The sequence below is a fragment of the Spea bombifrons genome, chromosome 2 (genome assembly GCF_027358695.1).
Source record: "Spea bombifrons isolate aSpeBom1 chromosome 2, aSpeBom1.2.pri, whole genome shotgun sequence".
NCBI classification, from domain to species: Eukaryota; Metazoa; Chordata; class Amphibia; order Anura; family Pelobatidae; genus Spea; species Spea bombifrons.
In genome coordinates this window covers 6,980,268-6,993,751 of record NC_071088.1, presented here as the reverse complement: position 1 = coordinate 6,993,751, position 13,484 = coordinate 6,980,268, and the positions used below count along the sequence as shown (strand labels likewise).

Genomic DNA, 13,484 nt, shown 5'->3' with positions numbered 1-13,484 from the left:
CTGCTTGGCCTGGTACTCCACCTGGACCTGCCACACTACCTAGTCCTGACCTTCTTTTAGGTTTGGCTTCCTTACCGGATACCTTAAACTGTCCCGGGTGACTGGCTTGTGATAGCGCAGAGACCCAGGAGCTGGAGACAGGTGCCCTCAGGATACCCGTCTACTTACTATAAAGGTGTCAGTGATACAAATAGATGCGTATCCAGCGGGTGAATGTGGCTGCTGGCCTTAAAGGGACAGACCGGGTATTTTCTTCCCAGTCCATTCCTGACCTAAAAGTCAAAATTAATCTATGGTAAGGGCAACAGACACAGGAGTCATTCTGTAGTCCTTCCAAGACCCTTTGATCACTCTTCCGGCTGACGCATACCTTTAATGGCAAAGGCTAAAGATATTCAGCCATGGTATTTTGTGAAAATCTGTTCCTCCGGGATAAAATTTCATGATCAGATCGTTAAGAAACAAAGAAAACATAACAAGTTCACCAGCGATAGTGTGCGTGTACAATGCGAGACGCGAGTCTGGAAAAACGACAACTTACCGTCCTCTAGTGTGGTGGTGATGATTTCCTGAGAAGATGGCCCTGTCCCTGCCCGGTTACAAGCCTGCACCACCACTCCATACTGTGTGAATTTTTTAAGGTTATCAAGAGTGTAAATCTCACTATCCCCTGTGGTGTCAACGGTGATGATATTGAATTGGTAATTGCCACCTGTGCTATATTCTCGGAATCCAATCTGGTAACCTCGGATTATGCCGTTCTGAAGATGTTTTTTGGGGGCCTGAGCAGAAAAAAGAAAACTGTAAGCAAAGTCATGCAAAAAGCGGTGCTTTAGGGGAGACCATTCTTATCCATTCATTTACAGGATAAATATCCCCCCCAACCACCCACCCGCACATACTTATATGATTTGTGATGATTTAAACTTTACACCTAAAAATAAATAATGAAAATAGTCAGCAGATCCGCCAAAAAGTATAAGAGAAAATTTGCTCAATATAAGTGGGTTCCATACTAATTTATAGAAGATAAAAAAGCAAATTCCCCCAACCAAAATATTCTTCTTTTATATATATTTATGCCTTAGTTTTTTATGGTATTCGTGGGTATGCACTGAATTATTGCTTTGTATTTATCGGGCATTATTATTCTATCAGCAGCCCAGGAATCTGAATGTGTATGCCTTTTATGCTGTTTTAGGTTGTGTATATTTTTTCTGTATATTTTTTTTTTAAAAGGAAAAATCTAATGCAAAAAATATCAGTATCCTGTACCTTCCAGGTTACCCTGATGCTTTGAGAAGAAACAGGATCGAGTTGAACTTCTTGGGGTGGTCCATCAGGAGCTAAGAAGAAAGGAGAGAGCGACATTAACTCCCTATTGCCGATTTATGAGGAAAGGGGTTTTTTACAGTAAGGGCAGTAAGGATGTGGAATTCTCTGCCTGCAGAGGTAGTTTTATCAGAGTCTGTACAGACGTTTAAACTGCAACTGGATGGATACCTGGAAAAACATAATATTCGGGGATATAATCTTTAATTATGGGGAAACAGCTTATTGATCCAAGGAGGAATCTGACTGCCGTTTTGGGGTCAAGAAGGAATTTTTTTCCCTGGTTAGTGCATAATTGGAAAGAGCGAAACCGGGGTTTTTTGCCTTCTTTTGGATCAACAGCAACAAATTAACAGATATAGGAAAGGCTGAACTTGATGGACGCATGTCTTTTTTTCAGCCTATATAACTATGTAACTATGTAAGACTGCAGTGCCAGCTCTCTACTTCTCACCTCCACGTTCCTAAACTGCTTGTACATATCTGGCTTTCCAACTCTCTACCTGATGCTCTTCAATGTGGATTGAGACCTCTCTAACTAAAGATCGCCATGATGATATAATATATATATTTTTTTAAAAAAAACCCTTTTAAATCTGATACTAGAAATAAGAAAAATGTTGGGAGGTCTTTACTTTTAATGCCAACTTCTTCAGGAAAGCCAACCAACTGACAGGTAACCCCCCCTACCTACACCTGCCTTAAATTTCCTAGCCTCCCTGCTGTCGAAGTACATTATTCATAGTAATCAAACATGAAATCATTACAAAGAGGAAAAAAATCTACACATTTCTGTAGGACTTTAAAGAACATGCAATGCAACCGGTGGCCACTAGATGTCCCTCGATTACCTCCTTATTGCAGCTATTGACATAATACCCCAAATATGGAAACCTATAGATGATTATAGTTTGTATTATAATTTAATTATATATATATATATATAATTATACTTTATATAGCTCCATCATATTCTGCAGTGCTGTACAATGGGGTATATGAGAGGCAGTAAAAGCAAATGTAATTATGGAAAATATACAGGGAAACAGCACTGACATGCAAGCCAAGAGCTGTGCATGATACACGTATAATTAACTTTTCTGTACCTATTTATTTTTTTGAATACCAATGAATTGGCTTTTAATTACTAACCCATTTAGATGGTGTTGCAGGCATAATGCTCTGTTGGGTCTGATGCTCAGCCCAGCTGTCAGGCGGCAGTATATTTATTTCCCATTTCCCCAAGCGCCAAACAATTTTGATCATGCGTCACCCTCCTTAAACCCAGATCTGCCACTGCCTGCCATGCAACGTCTTTATTTTAAGATGGGAAGGTGCCAGCCATCTACAGGCCTAGAGAAGTCTGGGGTGAATGTGCAGCTCGGTTTGATCAGATACTTCTACAGGGGTCCTTCTTACTAGAATGTTCCACCCCTTTGGGTATGTGCGCCCCTGCAAACAGTCTCATTGTTTTCTAGGCATATAATGTCACAGTAGGCGCTATAAGGGTGGTATCCGGGGGCTTCAACAATTCTTGTGAGTTTTTCAGCGATATTAAAGCAGTGCAAGTAATTGAAGAAAAATAACCAGTACTGTGTAGAAAGTTAGCCGATACTTTTGGTTATTTAGTTTAATGTCAGCTGCTATACTGACGTTGGGTTTATACCTGGTGAAGATATAGTGACACACAGCGAGTTTGTAATATGAATGACACAAATCTAAATACCGGTAATAATCTATGCGCTTCCCACTGTATCCACTAGGGGGCACCGGTGTGAAATGGAACGATAGAGCAATAATGGTTATTGTTTAAGACGAAGCCTTCTATGAATAAATACACGCCTGCAGCTTAACGGAGAGAAATTAAATGTGTGGCAATTGCTAGTAAATGAAATGGTTAATAAAAGACGCACGCTGACTGCTGACCACCAGTCACCCATATTATAATAGCCAGGGTAATAGATTTAAGAAGATCTTCGCTGGCATTACCCCAATACGATAAACAGCACCCAGGAAATAACGCCTGAGATCTAAAGGTGGCTTCTTAACGAACCTTTACTCATTATGGGCCTCTTGGTAGCAAGATTTTACTTTCTTATTTTCCCATCGCAAATCAAACCTTTTTGGTGACTTTTTAAGAAGTACGGATTATTTATATATATATAGCACCATCATATTCTGCAGCGCTGTACAATGGGCAACCAGCACATAAGTGGTGTTCTGATGAGCTTACACTCACCCTAGTATCCACAGTAGTGTATTTCATTCAAAATTGTTCATAAATAACCAGCCAAGGTAACTTTTATATACAGCAGTGCGTGTCAACGTTTGCTTTTATCACCATAGCAACCAATGTTTCTGATGATTTTAACGCTAATCCCTATATTACTATAATACTGCCCCATTAAAATACCCCAGAAATCAAAGAAACATGAATTATAATTCTCATCCAAGAGTACTGTCAAGTTTTTAACACCGTCTTAAAGGTGCTGTTCCACTCACTCTGTTAGCTATAACACTTCTGTAGCTAATTGCAGTGTTGGAAACATCATTCCTGGTATTGCTAAATATCTGTAACCCTTCTCAGAAATATTTCCGCTGGGCACACTTTATTGTCATGTGACACAAAAGCGGACACTGATTTTCTATAGACATGGTCTATAGAAGGTGTATTCTCCTAGCACATTACAGAGTGCAATTAGTGGAATATCGCCATCCGCGCCTGTACCTGCTTCCTCGGTTGTGATGGTAAGCTCATTGCTGGCGTCACTTTTGCCGATGCGATTTTTTGCGTACATCCGGATGTTATAAGTTGAAGATGGGTGGAGATCGATGATGGTCGCCTGGTTAAGTTGAGGGGAGACATCTTTGGTTCTCTGGACTGAATCCCATGAATCTAGGAGAATTATAATAATATTATATTGACAATTACCTAGGATTCTGCAGATAAAAACCAAGATTCGAGATTCTGGTCTCGCCCCAGCGAAACACTGCTTTGTTATTTTGTTTCTTTATGATATCATTTCTTTGTAAGGATTAGGGTTATATCTGCGACCACTATCCGACCTTTGTTAATGGATCTCCCCTGGGAACCCTATAGCCTACTCACTGGTTTATATTGATTGAAAACCAGTAAGAAACGCTGCGTGGCTACATGGGGCGAGTGATCCTACGGAGCCGAGCGCTATTTATCGGGCTCTTTTAAGAGTTTGTGGTTTCGCGCGGTGTTAACCGCACAGCTTACATACTTTACAGCCCCTAAAGTCCTCATCTTAAATACTCGCATGTTCCCTCATCGTGAGGCATGGCTCTTCCGCAGCACGCCGACGTGGTTAGATGCTGACTGCAGGAATATATCTGCTTACCTTGTGTTCTTTCGTTGACACCGGCCTGTCCCTTGCGGCTATCCGAGTACCTCTGCTGCTTAGTCAGTTCTCTGCTTGGAAGGCCAAGCATTAACCCCATAAATCCCCCCTACACCCCGCCGTTAAGGTGAGCAGTCACTACCCACCACCGGAGCCACATTTCCAAGAGGGCCAAAGTAATACTATCTATCACTGAGTACAATACAAGCTCAGTTCTGATAGCTTTGATGTACTGTGAGCGTATTATATGATATATATATATATGTTTTATGGTTATTAAATAGACCAATGTTTGCCTTTTAAATACAATTGGTACCTGTTTTGTTTTTGCATTCAATATCGTAGCCCGTGATTGGACTGTTGCCGTCGAATCCCATCGTCCACCTCAGGGCGATGCTCCGAGCTCTGACTTCGCGGATCTCTATTTCAGGAGGATCTGGCGGCTCTGGGGGGGAAAAAAAGATACATAAACTAGTATACATAATCAAAGTGAGTGCCACAAAATGATATCTCAATGCCATCTCAATAGTCCGCATATATATAAATGATCAGCTTGAGAAAACAATTCTCGGTTGGCGCACTTCACAGTACCTCATTGTTAGGCTGGAAAGAACACAACCTTTACTGGGTTTGTCTTTTAGGTAAAAGTCTAAAACGTTCACTAACTGTTCCATCTGCCGGTTTTCTACATGGTTACCTATCTTTGTGTCTTTCTATACCCGCTGCCGGGTCATTAATAAAGACATTAAGTAACAGGGGGCCCAAGACTGAACCCAGACCCCCACTTACTGCTCCGGCTGAAGAATCTACCGTTAACAACAATGCTCTGATCTCTATCTTTCAGCCAGTTTTCAGTCCAAGTACAAGTAACGTTCCCCAAGTCTATCGCTTTAAACATGCACAGTAAATCTTTTGCTGGAACTTTATCAAATGTTTAGAACCTTGTTGACTGCTCCAAGAGATTGTATTGATCAAAAAGTATTCCAGATTATTATCTCTTAATAAGCATTCAAAAAGTGGTGTCAGGCTCACAGGTCTGTAATCACTTGTCTGAGCTTTTGATCTTTTTTGGAAACTAGTTTTAATAGTGTAATTATTCCTTTATAGTCCTTTTGTTAATGGTGAAGAGCCCTAGGCCAGCTAGCGTGTTCCACCTAACCCCATTTGGATCTGCTGTCATCACCCCACTCCAACATTCACCCTATTTCATATTTTAAATGACACAACTTAAACATACGGGTATAGATTGAGAATACAGTCCTAGCTTACAATCTATTTGGTGGTTGAGAGGAAAGACAACAGGGAGGTCCGTGGGACAGCTGTTGTAGGTAACTATGGTAAGCCTCAAAAGGGGGGCAGTTGTCTCTTTTGCCCTACGTTAAACGGACCTTTGATAAGAACGGACATCTTATTTGGAACCTCCTGTCCCTCCAAACCTTGTCCTTGGGAGTTTTCTGCCATAATAAGTACCACTAATCGTGAATAGCGTATAAAAGTGTCCTACAGGCTTCCAAAACGGAGTAAACCAAACATACATCATGTTTTGCAAAGGGGGGGAAGAATTATGAGGTCAAACTGTGCTGACCGTATAACTCCGGTAATTCGAGGAGAGGAAACCAGGAGTCCGTCTGCTTCTGCTGCTCGGCGAGAACAAAATTGACTAACCTTGGACTGTTAGCTGAATGATCCCTCGATCCTCTCCAAATGAATTTATTGCGTGGCATGAAAAAAATCCGGAATCTTCACGAACAGTGGGCAAAATCTGAAAACAACAAAAAATAGCTGGAAAAATATCCTAATTTCGAGAATTTATGTAAACCGGTATTTTACCCCATTGACACTAGAGAATATCACGAGTATACTTCGCAACCTCTAGGACCAGTTTGTCAGATAAGTGCAGAATATCCCAGAGCAGGTAGTAAAGTCCTTACTCTAATGTATCCTTGTTAAAATGTAACAATGTATCCTTGTTCAAATGTAACAAGGATACAGAAATAAAATATATGCCATGTAGACTTCGCTCAGCTACGACATCAGTCATTTATGGTACCTGCAAGGTTGAGACCACCTCCTCCCCCACATCTTTGGTGGAAACTAAGTAGCGGGACATTTCGGGAACATTAATCATTCGATCCTCCTTCTCCCAGCGGACTATGATGGGCTTCTCTCCATGGGCCGTGCAGCTCATTTCTTTCTTCTGACCTTGCGTGGCCAACGTGGTGTTCGGGTAGGACGTGATCATCGCTGGAACTACAGACAGAAGACAAGTTAGAACGGAGACAACTTTATGGAGGTCCTCAATGCCATAAATAAGAAAGAAGGACACAAAACCATACACAGAATACTCAAAATGCATCTCGATTAACTAGAATCAGTTGGCTCATCCAAAATATCTCTGTCATAGCAATAGCTGCCAGCTGTCTCGATTGGGTTGAGAGAATTCCAGCTGCTTAACCTTGAGTGGTCAGAGAAACCTCACAGAGATGCGAGACCTGTCTCTGCTTTCTCACGGGCATACATTTTCAAGATTATTAATAAAACTGCCGTTAAGAAATGCTAATGGTTGGTGGCATAACCTTTTCAGGTTGAGTTTAGGACGTGAAATGCATGTCAACGTGGAATCATTGTGCCTTTTTGGGATGTCGAACCCTGGGATACCATTATTCCCCAAAAAATAAAAAAAAATAAAACATCTAGGACAGGGTTGGAGTGGGGATTAAAAAACACCCTGGCACTTTAAGGCCAGTGGCTGATAAGATTACATACATGCGACCACCAGCTGAATACATACAGCGGCAGGCTACTAGCGGCAATATAGGTACGTGGGGAGCACCAGAAGAAGTAAACGAAACCTGCTTAACCTACTAGCACACAAACAATAATATTCTTTCATGTCTATTGAACGCACCCATTACACATTCACAGCGCTGGTGGAAAAGAGTAAGTGAACCCTTTGGATTTATTAAATGGGCAAACCTCAATAACCTCAAACAAGCCCTTCCGGTAGCCGCAGATCCGACCTGCACAACGTTCAGAAGGAAGTTTAGACCATTCTTCCTTACGGAACTGCTTAAGCTCAGCCATGTTCTTAAGGTGTCTGGTGGGAACGGCTCTCTTGAGGTCATTCCACAGCATCTCTAATGGGTTAAGGTCTGGGCTCTAACTGGGCCACTCCAAAAAGCGGATTTTCTGTTTTGAAACTTTGATGTTTTGGGTCATTGTCCTGCTGCATCACACAACTTTTACAAACCTGACATTATCCTGTACGATACCTCGATAAACTTGGGAATCCAATGTCCCATTGATGATGGCATGCTGTCCAGGCCCTGGTGGCATGCTGTCCAGGCACCAATGGGATGATGCTTTCATATGAGTAAGTGGTGTTCTTTTTACATAGTGCTCCGTGTTCTTCTCAAACAGTTCAACCCTGGATTCATCAGTCCACAAAACATTTTCCCAGTAGCCCCGTGGAGTGTCAATGTCCTCTTTGGCAAACGTCAGGCAAACAGCGATGGTTTTTTGGAGAGCAGCAGCTTCCTCCATGGTGTCCTGTCACGAACGATGCCTGTTCAATCCCGTTTCATTGGTTGGACTCCAGGTTTGCTGACTCCTGACTCCAAGTAGCTTTTGTTGAAGTGATTAGCCTAAGGGGTTCACATACTTTTCCCAACCCACTATGTGAAGGTTTAAATGATGTATTCATTATGTACATAAACAATAATAATTCAGGTTTTATTAGTTAAAACAGATTGTGTTTATTCATTATTGTAACTTGGATGAAGATCATATCATATTTTAAGACACATTTATACATGAATACCAGAAATTCACTTTCTTTTTCTTGCCCCTGTATATATACAGTGTATACATCTATTCCGGATTCCTGTAGACTGGACTTGGCTAAAATCCAGATGCTTGCGCAGCACAGAAGATATGGATCTTGTTTAATTGCTTATAGCAAGGCTGGGTAGCATGTAGTCTCCAAGCAAAAGCTGAATGTCAGCTGGGAGATGGCCAGTCCCAATTTTATTGAAAATCAAGCACATTTTTATGTGCCACGGTGCCTTTATAGCCATTCTGAATATGATGCGATTTTCCCCTGACCCAAGGACAACACTTTTGTTGCACCTGCTGTCTAGAGCACCTGTTGGACAGGTAGCTGGTATTACATGTCTCAGGAAAGGGAATCTGCCAAAAAAAGTGTCCTCTTCCAGCTACCAAAATGGAGCACATCGGGTTTTCGATCGCACATGCTGTTACAATGTATTACAGAACATACTAACAGAGCGCCAGGAGATTCCGTAGCGCTATTACAATAAGGGGAGAGGGGAAGCGAACAACAGTGTTAAAAATGTTATAACCTAAAGCGATACTCTGACCATACAACACGTCAATGCCAAAATCTGGCATATCCTTATACGGGATCCATGGATCCATGGATATCCTCAGTCGGGATCTCTACTTTCGTTCCACCTGATACCGGGCGACGGGTCAGACTATCGGCCCTACCTCTCTCTCTCTCTTCTTCCATTCTTCTTTTCTCTCTCATTCTTTTCTGACGTTCTCTTATCTTCCTAATACAGCTTCTTGCGTTATTATGTAATGTTTGAATTTTGAGTAACAGTTGGAACAGTAACAGTTGGAACAGTTGGAACCATGAGAGCTTACTTTTTCTTTGCTTCTTTGCTTCTTGGATTACCCCATACATATACTTGGTTACATATGTACGCTCCTTTTGTGCTCGACCAAAACCTCAATAAAATCTTTATAATAAATAAATAAGTAGTTTAACCCACATTAAGACTTAGAATCTATGAATATGAAGACATTACGTATCAAGACATTTACCTAGATATTATTTACATATTTCATACAGTAATTCTTTTTTATTGTTTCCCTTTTACTTGTATGTGATGGAGGGTCTTAAGAACAAAAAGTCTTAATAACTGCTCAAATAAGGAACGCCGATATTTTGTTTGCAAATACACTGAATACTTTATATGTGTAAGAACTTTTTTATTATTATTATTATTATCTTTTATTTATATAGCGCCAACAATTTACGCAGCTTTTAATACAATCCATATATTCAAGGGGTTTGACAAGATGACAATTGACAGACTACCAAAAACCGATACATTAGGTGGAGAGAGCCCAAACTGAAATGCTGACTGGTTATAAAATGGCATTATATATATATGTGTATATATGTGTATATATATATATATATATATATATATATAATGTATATATAAATATATAATGTATGCCTTGAGTTTTGGGTTACCGCACTCAGATAAAGTTATTTTGATTATAAGGAGCTTCGTTTGATGTAAAGCATTAAAAGACACATCTTCGTGTCGGGGAAAAGTTGACGAGCGTTTGGGGTTTATATCCTATTTGCTTTGAAATGTGACTGGCTGATCTATTTTGCATTTTAATTATTAATTTCATCTAAAATTTATGTATTTTATTTATTATGAACTGGGGTTTTTGAGATGTGGAATGCAAAAATATTCCAAAATCATTTTTTTATAGGATATTCCAACGAATATTCTCGACTTATTCTCAAGAGCTTTAGAGTCTTAAAGATGTTTCTCTTTAATCGAATTTATTAAGCCAAATAACTGCCTTTTTATTCTTTCCTTCACATTAAAACACAAAAACTTTGCAGAGGCTTTAACCTATCAGTCTCTGCCTTTATGTCACATGACAATTGAATGTTCCCGACAAAAATGATAAATAAGGCACTTGATATTAAAGTACTTTAATTTCCATTCTGCAACCTGTAAAGAGATAAAAAAATAACTGCCTTTGGAGGAAGCTGCAGTTCCAGAGCTGTAGTGCACCACCCCCTCTGTGGAAGCAGCCAATCAGCAACAGGGAAGTACCACCTGAAACCACCTGCGACTCTTGCGCCCACTGAAGCTGGGGGGGCAGGGAAAGAGGCAAATGCATATGATGGGGGGTTTGCGATGGTGACCCAAAGGGAAATTTAAAGGGGCCACTTAGTGGTTAATGAGTATTAAAGAGTATATGAAGGGTGGCACGTCCCTTTAATTGTCTATAACTTTACAAACAATATATCTAGAATCCTGTATATATAAAAACATAACTTTTATCGGAATCTATTAAAATACGTGCGTCGGGCTTTATTTTGTTAATTTTTTTCTTTTGTTTAGGACAGTCCCTGGATTATTTTTAGGCGTGACCGACTTGCTATTGGGGTTCCTCTGTACTCCCTGCCACGAATTGTACGTTTAATGTGAAGGAATTTTACTAAAAATGACTTTTCTATGCATTGTTTGTTTAGGACACTGGAGTCTCCCCTTTAAGTGTAAATCCTTGATTTAAGTGTATATCCCACCTTCTGGTATAGCAAACCTTCCCAAAACCCAAAGGGGAGAAAATATACATAATCTCGTCAGTTCTTCTATTACAATGTTCTTGTTTTCTGCTGTTCGCTCTGAAAACTGAACACGCGTACAATTTTAAAATGATTATTTTCGCTATTTGCTAAGTGGCTTCTGTTGTTAAGCAATTACCCCATCGGAGGCTCGAGTTATAAATAGCAACCGGATTATGGCTCAACGTAGACAATGGAGACGTGGGGCTGGAAACAGACGCTTACAGCCATAAAATCGCAGGCAGAGAATGAGCACCAACCGCCGCTCAGCGAAGCCAGGAACACGTATGTGCGGAATTACAGCCCCAGCCCTAAAAAGAGCCCCGTGCAGCCGCACCAAGGACGGATCTTCATTATAATAAAATCATATAGCTCTAGGAGAAGCTGCAGCTCCAGAACTGGAGTCCGACACACGCTCCGTGGTCCTGTTTTGACGCTGCTGGTTGGCTGCTTGAAGCAGCCAATCAGGCACACAGGGGTTCTCCCCAGGGACCCTCACTGAGCCAGCGCTGGAGCTGATTGGAGGACAGTATACCCAATGGGCCCAGGCCATGGTCAGTTACATTATTCATCAACTTATCGTAAATGAATGTATCCTCTTAACGATCTCAATTCAGCAAACAGGTCCTTTTTAATCAAAGCCTTTGGAAAACTGGATTTCATCCCGATTCTCCCCAGTTTATGGGATGAAGGGCGGACCGGATTGGTACGGAATCAGAAAATGGTTGTCAGATCACAAAGTAATCCAAATAATAATAAAAAAAATTGCCTTTTCAACGAAGACATTGCTTTGTCACCAAAAATAATATCAGAGCAATTATGACACTAAGTAAATGTTGCTTAGTCACCATGGCAACGGCTGGAATTTTCCCTCCGCTTTTGATACAAAGTGTAAAAAAGCGGAAGGATAAACCGTTCACATCAATTTCTCTTAGATTTTTCTTTCTGATATTTTCTTTGAAACGATCAAAAAATGGTAAGAAGACAAAGTCTGGTCTATGATCGCAGAGAAGGATCGCGATACAAAGTAATCTTAACGTCCCGGGCTTAGAGTTTTGAGGGTAAAAGCCTTTTCCAGGTGATGAGCAAATGAAGACCAAAGAGGACAAGCTGGAACGCTTTAGAATCTTTAGACTCCAACTCCTATCATTCTCAGAAAGGGAAAACCAAGAAAGCGGGGATGCGGTTCGCAGCCCCAATTTACTGCACAAGATTTCTGTGGGTGCCGATTTAACCCTCTGCATGCCAAGGCAATGTGTTGCTGGCCCCCAGGCATTGAAATGGGTTTATTCACTAAATTCAGAGTGGCAGTGAGAGGAAATATGGTTGATCCATGGTGGATCCATCAATCTGGATTATCCCCAATCCCACTGGGGGGCCTCCCCCTGGACCAACCGCCCTAGGACTAGTTGGCCTAGGCCGGAATAGGGGCATTGCTGATGAGCGGCTGAAGTGTGCCCCTCACCTTGTAGTACATCTGCCCGTCTTGCCCCATGAAAGTTATTTCTGATTTTCCTGATTTCATTAAAAAAGATTGTTTTGTATGTTTTCTGTAGCACTATTACGATAAAGGGGCAATAAAAATAACATTAACATTGACAATATACAGATTAAAAAAAAAGATTAAAGCAAGTTGGCTTCACATAACCCAGAATCCACAAGTAACATCTTCGAATATCAAAATCTTGGTTCTTCCACGAAAAAATAAAATGAAAAATATGGTATTTCTCAGCCTTCCCACTTCAAAGCGTCTCTTTGTTGTGTTATTCGCCAGTGAGTGCAGTCAGTTTAGCTAAACCTCGTTAAATATTTAATATGAAAGATGGGTGACCTTGCTTGGGTTCCAGGCCGAGCTGCTCTGTATTCACGCAGGAAAACATCTGCTGATTAATTAGAAGAAAAGTATGTGGAACAGGGAAATGAAGACTTTCTCCTTCATATCCGCGGAAGGACAGGAATTTCATTTTCTACCGCTTATTATCCAGCAAAGGATAAAATCGAAAGGAGGTTTACAATCTGAAATGTACAAATAGGTTCTTTTAATCCTGGCACTGTGCTGGTTGTAGAGAAAAAAAAAAAGGGAAATTGAGTAATTATCACAAAATCTCAAAGAACCCACGTTAACCATAGAGTGGAGCGTCCAAATTTACCCCAACGGTGACTGGACGTCTGGGTTAAATGTCTGCGTGGGCGGGCGATGTTTACCAGGCCCCACCTTCTTTATGACTAGCTCCGCCCCTTTGAGTAGTAGCTCAGCCTCCACATAGCGCCCCGCGACTCCTACTAGGAGCAGGGGATGGAAGCACTCAACGGGCCAGTCCCAGGAAGTCAGCCAGCCCAAGACCTTCATTTTCTGTCGGTTGAGCACCCTTGGAATTGTA

The 13,484-nt window shown here is 41.0% G+C and overlaps 1 protein-coding gene across 1 annotated transcript in view; it reads right to left on the bottom strand.

Annotated features, from left to right (window-relative positions):
- DSCAM (DS cell adhesion molecule) overlaps positions 1 to 13,484 on the bottom strand; it is a 99,686-nt gene that overhangs the window by 67,605 nt on the left and 18,597 nt on the right. The window contains exons 8-13 of the mRNA XM_053455755.1: positions 6,748 to 6,947; positions 6,363 to 6,459; positions 5,014 to 5,142; positions 4,061 to 4,228; positions 1,276 to 1,346; positions 542 to 782 (exon numbers count right to left, since the gene is read on the bottom strand). Coding sequence (XP_053311730.1) covers positions 542 to 782; positions 1,276 to 1,346; positions 4,061 to 4,228; positions 5,014 to 5,142; positions 6,363 to 6,459; positions 6,748 to 6,947 — 906 coding nt within the window. The remainder of the gene's footprint in view (positions 1 to 541; positions 783 to 1,275; positions 1,347 to 4,060; positions 4,229 to 5,013; positions 5,143 to 6,362; positions 6,460 to 6,747; positions 6,948 to 13,484) is intronic.